The sequence below is a fragment of the Aquarana catesbeiana genome, linkage group LG02 (genome assembly GCF_042186555.1).
Source record: "Aquarana catesbeiana isolate 2022-GZ linkage group LG02, ASM4218655v1, whole genome shotgun sequence".
Lineage (NCBI taxonomy): Eukaryota > Metazoa > Chordata > Amphibia > Anura > Ranidae > Aquarana > Aquarana catesbeiana.
Window position 1 is genome coordinate 743,818,403 of NC_133325.1, and position 15,146 is coordinate 743,833,548.

The 15,146-nt window shown below is 45.7% G+C and overlaps 1 protein-coding gene across 1 annotated transcript in view; it reads right to left on the reverse strand.

Annotated features, from left to right (window-relative positions):
• ADAMTS5 (ADAM metallopeptidase with thrombospondin type 1 motif 5) overlaps positions 1-15,146 on the reverse strand; it is a 181,238-nt gene that overhangs the window by 121,139 nt on the left and 44,953 nt on the right. Inside the window, exon 2 of the mRNA XM_073617089.1 lies at positions 13,687-13,819. Within this exon, the coding sequence (XP_073473190.1) occupies positions 13,687-13,819 (133 nt within the window). The remainder of the gene's footprint in view (positions 1-13,686; positions 13,820-15,146) is intronic.

Consider the following 15,146-nt stretch of genomic DNA (forward strand, 5'->3'; position numbering starts at 1 on the left):
GGATTTACACAGACACACAGAGGCACACCTCCAGTTCTGCAGCTCTCATTGGCCCTCTTATGACTCATTCCCCCTCCCTTCCGGGCAAATTCTCACGAGAGCGAGAGAGAGAGATGTGCATGATGTCATAAGCCTAGGCTTTTTACCAGACAAGAAACAGGAATTGGGCTGTATAAGGTATTTACTGGCAGAAAGAAAAAAAAAATTCTAGCCAAAGTTAAAACAACAAGGGCAGAAGATTTAGTAGATGGAACGATTAAAAAATTACTGAAGTTTCGCTTCCCGCCTGGCTTATGGCAAAATGATGGCCGGGCGGTGGTTCCGTTATCCTGACTGGACTTCATATGACATATTTCAGAATAATAGGTGGCTTGCGCCCGCAGGGGTGCGCTAGGGGGGGCAATTGGTGGTGTGGCATGTCAGCCTGACACACCGCAACACCGATCGCGGTAAAGAGTCTCTGATGGAGACTCTTTACCACGTGATCAGCCGTGTCCAATCACAGCTGATCATGGTGTGAACAGGAAGAGCCGTGTATCGGCTTTTCCTCACTTGCGTCTGACAGATGCGAGGAGAGCTGATCGACTGCTCTCCTGACAGGGGGGTCTGCACTGATTATCAGCGTTTCCCCCCCCCCCCCCGAGGATGCCCACCCAGAACCACCAGGGGTGCCACCAGTACCACCTTGGATGCCCACCACTGATGACCACCAGGTATGCCACCCATGGCTACCAGGGATGCCAATCTGTGCCCAAAAATGATTCCATATTAATGCCCCTCAGTGCTGCATATTAGTGCCCATCATCAGTGTCCATCAGTGCCACCTCATCAGTGCCACCTTATTGGTGCCACCTCATCAGTGCCCATCAGTGCCGCCTTACTAGTGCCCGTCAGTGCAGCCTCATCAGTGTCCATCAGTGAAGGAGAAAACTTACTTATATACAAAATTTTATAACAATAACAAAACCAAGAAAATCATATTTTTTTTCCAAATTTTTGTTGGTCTTTTTTTATTTGTTTAGCAAAAAATAAAAACCCCAGAGGTGATCAAATACCACCAAAAGAAAGCTCTATTTGTGGGAACAAAATTATACAAATTTAGTTTGGGTACAGTGTTGCATGACCGTGCAGTTGTCATTTAAATGCAACAGCGCTGAAAATTGGTTTGGGCAGGAAGGGGGCAAAGTGTCTGGTATTGAAGTAGTTAGGGACTCTAGCTGGGGGATGTAAAAACAGATGACAAAATAATGAAAAACTGATGTAAATTTGATCTGTTTTTTTTTTTTTTAAACCTGACTGAACTGATAAAACTAACAGTTCACATGTGTGAAAGGGGCCTAAAGTGTCTGAAAAAAGAGGGTGAATAAAATAAAATTAAAAAATTAAAAATTAAAGTTGGCTTAGGGCTCATCCATCTAGGCACAGATGGGCGGTCTGTGTTCAGGAGTCGCCGGTGTTGCCAGAGTCCTGTACAAATCAATGAGAGGCTGCTACTATACACTGGTAGCCATACATCCAAGCATTTACATGAATACAGGGATGGATTTGCACCCCTGGACGTAGAAGTTTGCATCCAGGACAGCTCATCATCAGCTCCTGTACACATGTAAACGGTTGGATGTGGTTATCAGGGTATAGTTGCAGCCTGTCATTGATGTTATACATAAAAACCTGTCGCTCCTGCGCACAGAGGTATGCTCATTTTTCATGCTGTACGGTTCTCTGTGCTCATGCATAAGCATTAATACTCTTTGCTATTAAACAATACTTTTTTATTAGGGGCCTTTACATCAAACCAAAAAAAGGGACAACTTCCAAGAAAAGATCTGCAGAAGGCAGTCCTTGAGGACTGAGGGAAAACTGGGATCTACATAGATGTGGTACGGTGAGTGAGGATTGCTTTTTTTTTATTATTATTTTTTTTGGCCACCTTTCCATTATGAACCCACTGTCTATAGGACAAATGCATGTGAACAGAAGTTTCAAGCTTCCTGTAATATATTTCCAGCTAAGCTCACCCTTTGTAAACTCGCAGACACAAGCTACGGTGCCAAGCACCAAAATGTTGGCCGATAGGCTGCAAGTTGTAAGAGCCATGTTGTGTTATATATTTGGCCTTTGGCGGGACAGGCTGAGGAACATGCTTCAAGTGCCAATCCTCCGGACCCCACACTCTACAATAGAAATAAAACAACGCTCTGCGCTCTCCCGCTGCTGAATTCAGTCATTTCTCCTGTTATCTCTGGCCAGGGCTGTTCATGGACTTCCCAGTTGTAGCAGATTATCCCCTGCTATTCAGGAGCTGGCCCGCTGGACGGCTGCCAGTCTCTCACTGACTCAGGTTATGTCAGTCAATGCGTATCAGAGGCCAGCAGCCCAGCAGGAAGGATGGGGAAGGAATGGACGGGGGAAGTTCAGGAAAAGTTAGACTGTATGTCATTTTATGCTGAGAGTGGAGATTCCTCTGTACTTTCTTTGTCTCCGCATTGACACTGTTATGGGAGTGTGTATGACAGGTTAATGCCTCATTCTACGCACATTTCATTGTAAAAAAGAGCTAAAAATATATTATGTGTGGTGAATACGTTATTCCCTTATATGTGTAACAATGGAATGCTGCCAAGATCAACCTCCCCACACAACTTAATGCATAATCTGTTCATCACTTACTGTACCAGTCTCTCCTCATTAACCTGCTGAAAGGGCATGCAAGGATATGAAAAATGCTAACAAGGTGCTACGGGGGACACAGTTGTTAGCATTATGCAAGAATAGACAGAGGAAATGAGAAGGCCGAGGTGGGACACAGGAGCAGGCAAAGTTGGACCAGGAGGTCATGACAGCAGAAAAATCTCTCTTTCACTGTCAAGACCTGCTTCTCTACCTTTGTTGAGGATGCAGTGGCCAATAGTATTTGCTGACTATGTAAAGGCGATGGGCACCAGTTCTAAAAAAGGATATCGGAAACTGGAGAAAGTGTAGAGAAGGCCAACCAAACTGATAAGAGGCATGGAGGAGCTCAGCTATGAGGAAAGATTAGAGGAACTGAATTTATTCACTCTTGAGAAGAGGAGATTAAGGGGGGATATGATCAACATGTACAAATACATAAGTGGTCCATATTGTGAACTTGGTGTTGAGTTATTCACTAAGGTCATCACAGAGGACATGGGGGCACTCTTTACGTCTAGAGGAAAAAAGATTTCATCTCCAAATACGTATATGTTTCTTCACAGTAAGAGCTGTGAAAATGTGGAATAGACTCCCTCCAGAGGTGGTTCTGGCCAGCTCAGTCGATTGCTTTAAAAAAGGCCTGGATTCTTTCCTAAATGTACTCAATATAACTGGGTACTAACATTTATAGGTAAATTTGATCCAGGGAAAATCTGATTGCCTCTCGGGGGATCAGGAAGGAATTTTTTTCCCCTGCTGTGGCAAATGGGAGCATGCTTTCCTGGGGTTTTTTTTTTTTGCCTTCCTCTGGATCAACTGTGGGTGTAGGTTTGTGTATATGGGATTATATTTGTATTTATTATTTTGGTTGAACTTAATGGTCTTTTTTCAACCTTACTATGTAACTATGGAATTAGACTGGGTGCACTTTCGATGGCAGTGGTGGAAGAGTTGCCGTGAATGTGGTAATGAACCTGACAAAAAGCAGGGTCAATTTGGCAGCCATGTTCATAGGCACAAGGTAATAGGTACCATGAAAATTTTAGAAAAGGATAAACCGAAAAATGGCTTTGGAGTTGTTGGATTCACTGTATAGCTAGTGGCAACAGACAACTAACAGGCAGAATGGAAGCTAGAGTATTCTTCAGATGATCAAAACAAAGAACAGAAACCAGAAACATGAACAGACTGATGGTCATAAAAGGAGAAGACAAGCTGACCTGCGTTCTAGAAAGGTAGACAGAGCAATGTCTGACAACAGCAAATATAACAGGATGAGAATAGGCAGATAGACTGAGAACAAACACAGTCCATTACATTTTCAGAAATAATTCAAGGAATAATCAGACAAAAGCTAGACAGGCCTGAATCCTTTGCATGAACAGACTAACCCACTGATAAGGCTGGATGTCCTGCAGTCTACTTAAGCTTTCCTGGTCAGGGCAGGTGTGTACTCCAGAGTCCTGAACTATGGTGCTAAGTAACAACTAGCAAATGTATGCTGATTCTTAGCTAGCTGCTTAAACAAATTATAACTAGGAGGTGAAGATACCAGTAGGAAAAACAACCCACTAAACAGAGCTCAAGCACTACAAAGCTGTTTTAAAACTGTTTAATTAAAATTTAAATTAAAGTTTCTGTTGCCTACAATTGCAGATATATATGAAGCAGCTGTTCCTTAATTGTGCAGTCATGGGCTAGGAGCAAGGAGGTGACTGGTTTGTATTACTTAACTGCAGTAAAATGAGGTCACCAGCCTGGCTGCAATTTCTGGCACGCATGTGAAAAATTCAGGGCTGGATGGACACCATTACAAATGCTTTGGATGCTAAAACATCTATTGTCTATGTATTTCAGTTGTGTATTTAGCTGTTTGCTTGATATCCACCCTACAAGGGGTCATGTTAGGGATTAGGATTAGGTATGTGAAGTGTTAGGCTGAAGGTTGAGAAAGCCTAAAGTGGAAGTTCACCCTAGAATTACATTAAACTGCCATATAATACACAAACCTTGATAAATGCATAGCACCGTGTTTAATATCTGTCCGTGCTCCAGTTGTCCAGCAACCAGCACTTGAAACTGCCAGCCATTTACAAGTAAGCAACACCATGTAACTCATGGTGCTGCTCAGCCCCTTTAATGCTATCTATGTCTTTGACAATATCATGGCATAGAAGAAATGTTTACCAGTCAAGCTTTGCAGTTACAAGGTGTAGATAGCTTGGGAGAGCTGAGCGACCCCATATGTTGCATAGTGTCAGTCGCAAATGGTGGCAGTTTCCAATGCTGATTGCTTGACAACTGGAGAGCAGACAAATATCAAACACAGTCCTATGTGTTTGTCAAAGTACATGTTTCATGTACTTTAGAGATTTAGATTCAGGGGACTTTTACATGTTTCAGGCATTCTATCCATTTTTCGTCCCATGATTATGTGGAACAAAATGGAAAGCAATACATCCTTATGGTCACTTACATCTGCCCACCTCCGGGTATGCTCGGGTATGCTAGACCAAACAAAAAAATTTGCATTTAGTGACTGGTGGTAGACAGATATAGACAGACGCAAGTCCGATTACATATGCCTACCTATTGGGATTACATTGGTCCTTTCTTTCAACTGAGGTCAATTTGGAGCAGCCATGGATGTCACAAGTGTGACATTTGTGCCGTTATGATCCAACTTAGCAGGTGATCACTCTAGGATCCTCTGCTTAGGCAGGCGATACACAGTGCGAATTTCTGTCGAAAACAATTTGCACGGTTTCCCCATCAACACAGACAGTGCTGACAGGGGAATCCCTCCTGCCAAGCAATTGTCTGCTCCCGGCACAGAAAAAGACAATGATTATTGCTAGCGGCTATAGCAGCCTCTAACGATAATCACAAAAGAATCCGGCAGGCTGCTTGCACCCAAGTTTATCGATCAATTTGGTACATTTAGCCTGCCAATTAATGGTTCGATTCTCAGCCAGTTCTTGCTGAACCAGCCGAGATTCGAACCGTGTATAGCCGGCCTTGGACTAAACAGACAACGCCCGTGTAAAAGGGGCCTTGGGCGTGTCTTAAAGCCCAACTCCACAAAATTGAAGAAATCCACCCTTGCAGTGGGCCCCACCGCATTGCAAGTGTTAATTGCTTGGTATATCCAGGGGATTGTAGAACAGGTTGTATTGATTATTTGATTGCTCGCTCCAGCCGGCACCAGTGCTCTCCTCCTCTGTCCGAAGCTCTGGTCTATGGGCAGAACCAGAGTGTCATCATGTACAATACAGGGATATTACCCTATATTGTATGTTTAGGAGGTTGAGTTTGGCGGGAGCTGGTCACAGCTTACAGAACAGCTGCGGGGGGACTGATGGCAGTGCTGGAGGAAGTCTGCTGGAGTGTCCTGCCCTTAGACTAGAGAGCACCACTGCAAAGGTGAATTTTTGAATATTCCTGGAGTTGGGTTTTGGCTGGTGATATACCAAGAGAATTTCATTCAAAATGTAATTTTCGGAGCATTCGTTTGATTTTCTAAAAATGTTCTAATGGTTAGTGGGGTCGAATCAATGCTTGCTTCCAACCATAACGATGAGAAAATTTTAAGGTGTAGAATAGAAAATGTATCCATTCAAAGAAATTCTAACTGCGAATGTGGTTTTTGTTTGGGAAGATTCGTACATATTGTAATGAAACCTGCGGAATAGGTCTGAGAGTCAGCGAGCTGGTCTGGATGAAATTTTAAGGGGCTTTCAATCAAAATTAGTTGACTCAATGTTGAACGATATTTCTATGAATGTTTGAACGAAAATCTAACTGTGATTGGCCAGATTTAGGATTTTTCACTTGTTCTCAAGTGTAGAGAACTACCATACCACCTTCCCAGGTTGAACCCCTATGGTCACCCTGTCCTTTGCACCCCTCTTATCAAGCCCACTGATCACCACTGTTACTATTGCAGAGACATAGGGGCTGATTTACTAAAGGCAAATAGACTGTGAAGTTGCACTCCGCAATGGCAGTTGCTCCAGAGGTTAGTAAATGAGGTAAAGCTTCCCACTGAGGTAAAAAATAACCAATAACATGCAAGGAAAATAAAAAAAAAAACAGTATTTTTGCTTGCACGTGATTGGATGACGGAAGTCAGCAGAGCTTCTGCTTATATACTAAGCTTTGGAGCAACTAGGGTTTAATTTAGTGGTGGCTGGTGCTCAATATTTTTTTGGGGGGGTAGCAAACAAACCTGCCCCCCCCCCCTTTTTGCACCTGGAGCCCCCCCACCCCCCCGGGAGACAGATGGGAATCGGAGGTCGTGCAGGATCCTAGAAGCTGCCCCTGGTCCCCTCACTCACACTAGCCCCCTCCCCCTCACGTGCAGATGGGTCGGACGCCATCCATGTTCTTACCTTAGGCGGTGGTGCTGGTGATCCAGGGTAGGGTTCCTGGAAGCTGCCCCTCCACCTGCTGCAGCTTGCCATGACACCGGGCCGTTGCTTCTCCTCCCGGCCGAATAGGAAGTGGGTCCTGAGACCCGACCCGAATAGGAAGTCAGTCCTAAGACACCCTGGCCAATCAGGTCTCAGGACCCGGTTGGCCAGGAGGAGAATAAGGAAGACAATAGCGAATATTAATTCGTTATTGTCACACAACTGGGTGGGCTCAGGGCGCAGTGCTCTGAGCCCACCCTTTTTTGAAGCCAATTAAAGCCTCAGGCTCTAATCATGTGCTCAAATACCCAAAACATTAAATTCATGCGTTCGGCGCACTGCATGTAGATTGGGGTCGGGCGCATGGATAGGGGGGGCGCCGCCCCATATGGAGCGGCTGCAACTGGGTTGATTTATTAAAGACAAATAGACTGTGCACTTTGCAAAGGGCAGTTGCACTCTGCAAGTGCAGTTACTCCAGAGCTTAGTAAATAAGGTAAAGCTTCATTTGGCAAAATATACCCAATCGTGCAAGGAAAAAAAAAATGTGTTTTTGCTTGAATGTGTTTGATGTGTTTGGAGGATGGAAGTCAGCAGAGCTTCTGCTCATTTATTAAGCTCTGGAGCAATTTCTCTTGCAGAGTGCAATTGCACTTTGCAAAGTGCAAAGTCTATTTTCCTTTTGTAAATCAACACCAGAAAATTCATATAAACTGTTGCAAACGACCTGGGAAGCAAAACTATTATTCTGTTCTAAATAAAGAATTTCACAAGACATTATTCTCTTCTGCTGCTGTTTGAACTACTAAACCGAGACTCCAAAACAGACTTTATTTGGATTTGGCAAATACTTGTAAGTCATTTTGAAGTTGGCAGTTTTCAAATCAGTTTCCTTTTGTGTTGTTTTTTTCCTGCCAAGAACACAGAATAATATTTTCTTTTTTCCATTTTTTTTTTTACTTTTTGCTCTCAGTTGAAAGATGAGCACTTTGAAAAGAAAAGTTTTAATGAACGATCAAAGTTCAGTAAAACAAATAGTTAATTTGTAACAGACAACACCACGGCCCATGCATGCGTTGTTCTCCCGGGGCAGCCTGATGTGTTTATGTGGCACTTGCTGCCCTTTAAAAGGATTTTCCACTTACACAGAAAAACGGACTCTTTCATGTATAGTGTATATTTTCATGGAGTAGGCAGTGAATTATTATCATAACCTCTACCTGAAAGTAATGCTCCATGTTTTTCACATTTTTACATGCTTGCTGTAGATTTTAATGACTGTATCTCATAAACATGTCCCATAATGGGTATATTAGGCTGTGAGTTTTGCATCTTGACTGCTGAGATAACAGTATCACCTAGACGTCGTATTGTTTCTGAGCAGACAGACATAAAGCAGAGATATGGCCAAAGCAGAAATCTGGAAAATGATAAGGATCAGCAAAGTCAAAGGCTGTTTTTTGAGGTTCTCTTGATTGAATTTCTCCATTTAGTTAATGTAAATATTCACGTTTTCAGAAAAAAGGAAAAAAATGAGCTAACATGCTACACCCTCCCCTCCTCGCCGATCCTGCTCTACCTACCTCCATGAGCTGTGCCAACGCAGCTGGTGTAGCGGTCCAGGGACTTGAAATCCCCGCTCTACTCCCTGTTCAATCCGCAGGGCTTCCTGGTTAGATCAGAGTGATTCTGATTGGTCAGCAGTAGAACAGAGAATCACTCTGCTCCATCCCAGAAGAACTGCAGAAATGAAGAGGAAGAAGAGTGGGGATTTCAAATTCGTGGACCGCTATGCCGGCCGCATGGGCACTGACAGCTCATCACCCATAGTGGTAAGTACAGCGGGGACTGGGGAAGAGAGAGGTGGGGAGGGTGTAGGGTGTTTAATTTTTTTCTGAAAAGGTGAACTAACCCTTTTAAAGCTAAACTCCAAGCAGCTCCATAGTCAACAGTACATTATTTAACCACTTGCCCTCTTGAATATTTACCCCCCCCCTTCATGACCAGGCCATTTTTTGCGAACACTGGCTGTTGTTGCCCTAGGACAGGAAGTGTTACAGGCTGTTGTCACCCTAGGACAGAAAGCGTTACTGGCTGTTGTCGCCCTAGGACAGGAAGCATTACTGCCTGTTGTCACCCTAGGACAGGAAGCATTACTGGCTATTGTCACCCTAGGACAGGAAATGTTACTGGCTATTGTCACCCTAGAACAGGAAGTGTTACTGGCTGTTGTCACCCTAGGACAGGAAGTATTACTGGCTGTTGTTGCCCTAGGACAGGAAGCGTTACTGGCTGTTGTCGCCCTAAGGCAGGAAGTGTTACTGGCTGTTGTCGCCCTAGGACAGGAAGCATTACTGGCTGTTATCGCCCTAGAATAGGAAGCGTTACTGGCTGTTGTCGCCCTAGAATAGGAAGCGTTACTGGCTGTTGTCGCCCAAGGACAGAAAGCGTTACTGGCTGTTGTCGCCCTAGGACAGGAAGGGTTACAGGCTGTTGTCACCCTAGGACAGGAAGCATTATTGCCTGTTGTCACCCTAGGACAGGAAGCATTATTGCCTGTTGTCACCCTAGGACAGGAAGCATTACTGGCTGTTGTCGCCCTAGGACAGGAAGCGTTGCAGGCTGTTGTCAGCCCAGGACAGGAAGCGTTGCTGGCTGTTGTCTCCCTAGGACAGAAAAAGTTACTGGCTGTTGTCGCCTAGGACAGGAAGCATTACTGGCTGTTGTCGCCTAGGACAGAAAGCGTTACTGGCTGTTGTCGCCTAGGACAGGAAGCGTTACTGGCTGTTGTCACCCTAGGACAGGAAGCATTACTGCCTGTTGTCGCCCTAGGACAGGAAGCGTTAGTGGCTGTTATCGCCCTAGGATAGGAAGCATTAGTGGCTGTTATCGCCCTAGGACAGGAACCGTTACTGGCTGTTGTCACCCCAGGACAGGAAGCGTTACTGGCTGTTTTCACCGTAAGATAGGAAGAATTACTGGTTGTTGACTTGTCACCCTAGGACAGGAAGTATTACTGGCTGTTGTCGCCCTAGGACAGGATGTGTTACTGGCTGTAGTCGCCCTAAGGCAGGAAGTGTTACTGGCTGTTGTCACCCTAGGACAGGAAGCGTCGTTACTGGCTGTTGTCGGCCCAGGACAGGAAGCATTACTGGCTGTTGTCACCCTGGGACAGGATATGTTACTGGCTGTTGTCACCCTAGGACAGGAAGTGTTACTGGCTGTTGTCACCCTAAGACAGGAAGCGTTACTGGTTGTTGTCACCCTAGGACAGGAAGTGTTACTGGCTGTTGTAACCCTAGGACAGGAAGCGTTACTGGCTTTTGTCACCCTAGGACAGGAAGCATTACTGCCTGTTGTCGCCCTAGGACAGGAAGTGTTACAGGCTGTTGTCAGCCCAAGACAGGAAGCGTTACTGGCTGTTGACTTGTCACCTTAGGACAGGAAGCATTACTGGCTATTGTCGCCCTAGGACAGGAAGCGTTACTGGCTGTTGTTGCCCTAGGACAGGAAGCGTTACTGGCTGTTGTCGCCCTAGGACAGGAAGCATTACTGCCTGTTGTCGCCCTAGGACAGGAAGCGTTACTGGCTCTTGTCGCCCTAGGACAGGAAGCGTTACTGGCTGTTGTCGCCCTAGGACAGGAAGCGTTACTGGCTGTTGTCGCCCTAGGACAGGAAGCGTTACTGGCTGTTGTCGCCTAGGACAGGAAGCGTTACTGGCTGTTGTCACCCTAGGACAGGAAGCATTACTGCCTATTGTCGCCCTAGGACAGGAAGCATTACTGCCTGTTGTAACCCTAGGACAGGAAGCATTAGTGGCTGTTGTCGTCCTAGGACAGGAAGCGTTAGTGGCTGTTGTCACCCCAGGACAGGATGCATTACTGGCTGTTGTCACCCTAGAGCAGGAAGCATTACTGGCTGTTGTCACCCTAGGACAGGAAGCATTAGTGGCTGTTGTCGTCCTAGGACAGGAAGCGTTAGTGGCTGTTGTCACCCCAGGACAGGATGCGTTACTGGCTGTTGTCACCCTAGAGCAGGAAGCATTACTGGCTGTTGTCACCCTAGGACAGGAAGCGTTACTGGCTGTTGTCACCCTAGAGCAGGAAGCATTACTGGCTGTTCTCACCCTAGGACAGGAAGCATTACTGGCTGTTGTCACCCTAGGACAGGAAGCGTTACTGGCTGCTGTCACCTTAAGACAGGAAGCGTTACTGGCTGTTGTCACCCTAGGACAGGAAGCGTTACTGGCTTTTGTCACCCTAGGACAGGAAGCATTCTGGCTGTTGTCACCCTAGGACAGGAAGCGTTACTGGCTGTTGACTTGTCACCTTAGGACAGGAAGCATTACTGGCTGTTGTCGCCCTAGGACAGGAAGCGTTACTGGCTGTTGTCGCCCTAGGACAGGAAGCGTTACTGGCTGTTGTCGCCCTAGGACAGGAAGCATTACTGCCTGTTGTCGCCCTAGGACAGGAAGCATTACAGGCTGTTGTCAGTCCAAGACAGGAAGTGTTACTGGCTCTTGTCGCCCTAGAACAGGAAGCGTTACTGGCTGTTGTCGCCCTAGGACAGGAAGCGTTACTGGCTGTTGTCACCCTAGGACAGGAAGCATTACTGCCTGTTGTCGCCCTAGGACAGGAAGCATTACTGCCTGTTGTCACCCTAGGACAGGAAGCATTAGTGGCTGTTGTCGCCCTAGGACAGGAATCATTAGTGGCTGTTGTCACCCCAGGACAGGATGCGTTACTGGCTGTTGTCACCCTAGAGCAGGAAGCATTACTGGCTGTTGTCACCCTAGGACAGGAAGCATTACTGGCTGTTGTCACCCTAGAGCAGGAAGCATTACTGGCTGTTCTCACCCTAGGACAGGAAGCATTACTGGCTGTTGTCACCCTAGGACAGGAAGCGTTACTGGCTGTTGTCACCCTAGGACAGGAAGCGTTACTGGCTGTTGTCACCTTAAGACAGGAAGCGTTACTGGCTGTTGTTGCCCTAGGACAGGAAGCGTTACTGGCTGTTGTCACCCTAGGACAGGAAGCATTACTGGCTGTTGTCACCCTAGGACAGGAAGTGTTACAGGCTGTTGTCACCCTAGAACAGGAAGTGTTCCTGGCTGTTGTCTCCCTAGGACAGGAATTGTTCCTGGCTGTTGTCGCTCTAGGACAGGAATTGTTCCTGGCTGTTGTCGCCCTAGGACAGGAATTTTTCCTGGCTGTTGTCGCCCTAGGACAGGAGGCATTACTGGCTGCTGTCACCCTAGGACAGGAAGCGTTACTGGCTGTTGTCACCCTAGGACAGGAAGCGTTACTGGCCGTTGTCACCCTAGAGCAGGAAGCATTACTGGCTGTTCTCACCCTAGGACAGGAAGCGTTACTGGCTGTTGTCACCTTAAGACAGGAAGAGTTACTGGCTGTTGTTGCCCTAGGACAGGAAGCGTTACTGGCTGTTGTCACCCTAGGACAGGAAGCGTTCCTGGCTGTTGTCGCCCTAGGACAGGAATTTTTCCTGGCTGTTGTCGCCCTAGGACAGGAGGCATTACTGGCTGCTGTCACCCTAGGACAGGAAGTGTTGCTAGCTGTTGTCCGCCTAGGACTGAAAGTGCTACTGGCTGTTTTCACCCTATTACAGGAAGTGTAGGGCTCTTTCACACGGGGCGGATCAGTGATGATCCGCCCCGTGAACACCCGCTTGAGCAGGAAGATGACAGTTCCGTCGCTGCCTGTCAGAGCGGCGCTCTCCCCTATGGGGGATCGGATGATGATGGACCATGGGGTCCGTCGTCACCCGATCCAATCCGAAAACGGATGTAAAAGTAGGGTTTTCCTCCGTTACACTTTTCGGATCGGAGCGGGTCGGATGTCAGCGGACATGTCACCGCTGACATCCGATGCTCCATAGGGATACATGTATGTCCGTTTTTCACCCGAAAACGGAAGGATGAATAACGGACATACAGATCCTCCGTGTGAAAGAGCCCTACTGGTAAAATAAAAGTAAAACACTTGAAAAAATAAAACAAATGCAAGCATCATTTAAGGACCGGTAAGCTGCTATATAATACATGTGTATTTTTTGGGTATAAATACTCTTTAAACAAGCCGAATTGGGACTGGTTCTTTTTAAATGTCTTTTGGTTTTATAAGGCCTCATGTACATAAGTATGTAAAAATATGCTGTCATTTTTCTGCCAGAACCTGGCAAACTTCCCAAAAAAAAAAAGTCACATGCCTCTAACAGCAGCATTTTTTCTGCCCGTGTGCATGAGGCCTAATACAATGATTTTGCATTTATCCACAAATGTTATTAAATCTCTTTCACATAAACTCATTTATTAAATGATGTAGCACATTTAGCAGCCATTTAACTATAAAGCGTATTCACATATAACAGCCTATCTTCTTTTTTCTCTGCATGTCATAAAGCCGTTGTGCACATCCAGCCGATGACATGAAATTGTGTTCTAAATAACCCCAGGTGTATAGGTTAATCCTCCCTTTAACAGCAGTAACATGGAGGCCTGGATTTCATTGACGGGTATTTGGGTTACTAATGCAGCTGTTTAAAGTGTTTGATTTGGCCGGAGAACAGAAACAGCACTACATACCAATTTCATGAGCGACGGTGAAAGCTGCATGGAGGCCGTCATCTTCAATTACCGCACAGCTGCGCTCCGGCGAGCATACGGTCCCCACGTCTGCCATTCCCAGGGTATCACATGAATGGTGCCCACATAAATCCTGGCCGGGAGAGAAAAAAAAAAGGGGAAAAACAAAGTCAGGCAGATGTTGTGTTTGTACACTGACGAGGGGGAGCAACATGTTGTCAGCCACTTGCACAGAGGAATCTGCTGGCTGTTGGATGCCAGGCTGGCAAGAGAGCTGGGGATTACACACATCACCTGTCTATGTGCAAACACTTCCTTGCCAACTACAGTTCAGATTTCCTTGTTATTATGAATGGAGCTCAGTGAAATAATAACTGCCAGTGAACTTTGCTGATCATTTTGTTAGACACAACTTGGATGTCTGTGATATTTAGAAAAATAAAGAGTCTGAATTTTTTGTTTTGCCTTTTTCCGTGTTTGTGTGTAGTGTTTCTTTCTAACTTTATACAGTATTTGCAGTCTAAATAAGTTAAATACATTCTAAGTGTAAAGTCTTAGCCTGAGTAGAAAAGCCTGTTCCCTGCCAGCATGGTGCAGATGAGGACCCTTGCTCCCTGTGTGCAAGCAGTGGTCTCTTGGCAAAGGTTCAACAAAGCCCCTGTAAAGGAAATTTGTAAGTTCTGTATATTATTGTATTTTATTTTGTATGTTTGCCTATGTATTACTGTGCACACGGCACTAATAATGTTTTTATTACAGGTTTGCATTCTTTTGAGTCCTGATTAGAATTAGCCTGCCTATGTTACGCCCTTTGTTACCATAAAAGCACAAATGTAATATTAATGTGATACGTACGTAACCATGTGTATAAAGATCTTCAATTGCAACAAATAAAACAGAACAATTATTTTGGAAAGATGCTGAGTGTATCTTTGTATGTATCTTATCTATGTATGTTTCCTATTGCACTAGTTATTATTAATTTGGAACCACTAATCAATATGAGGCTAGGAGTTGGCTATCTATAAAATATCCAGAACAGCCCCACTGAGTCACAGCTAGAGGACCAATATCAAAATACATTTGAACCAATATTATACTGCATTTTCTGGATATAAGTTCTGTTATATCGGTTAAGCTGTTAATAAACTACCGTATTTATCGGCGTATAACACGCACTTTTTACCCCTTAAAATCAGGGGGAAATCGTGGGTGCGTGTTATATGCCGATCCCCCGCCGATCTCCGCTGATTGTGAGCGGAGCGATCGCGCCGAGATACACATAGCTCCGCTCACAGTCACACCCAGTCCCGCCATTGGACCTGTGTTATGTCCATCATAGGGCGGGACTGGGCGTGACTGTGAGCAGAGCCGAGAAGAGCCGAGTACACTCGGCTACGTGTATCTCGGCTCTGCCTAGTCCCTGCGATCTCGGTGGCGCTCGCTTTGCTCCGCCGAGT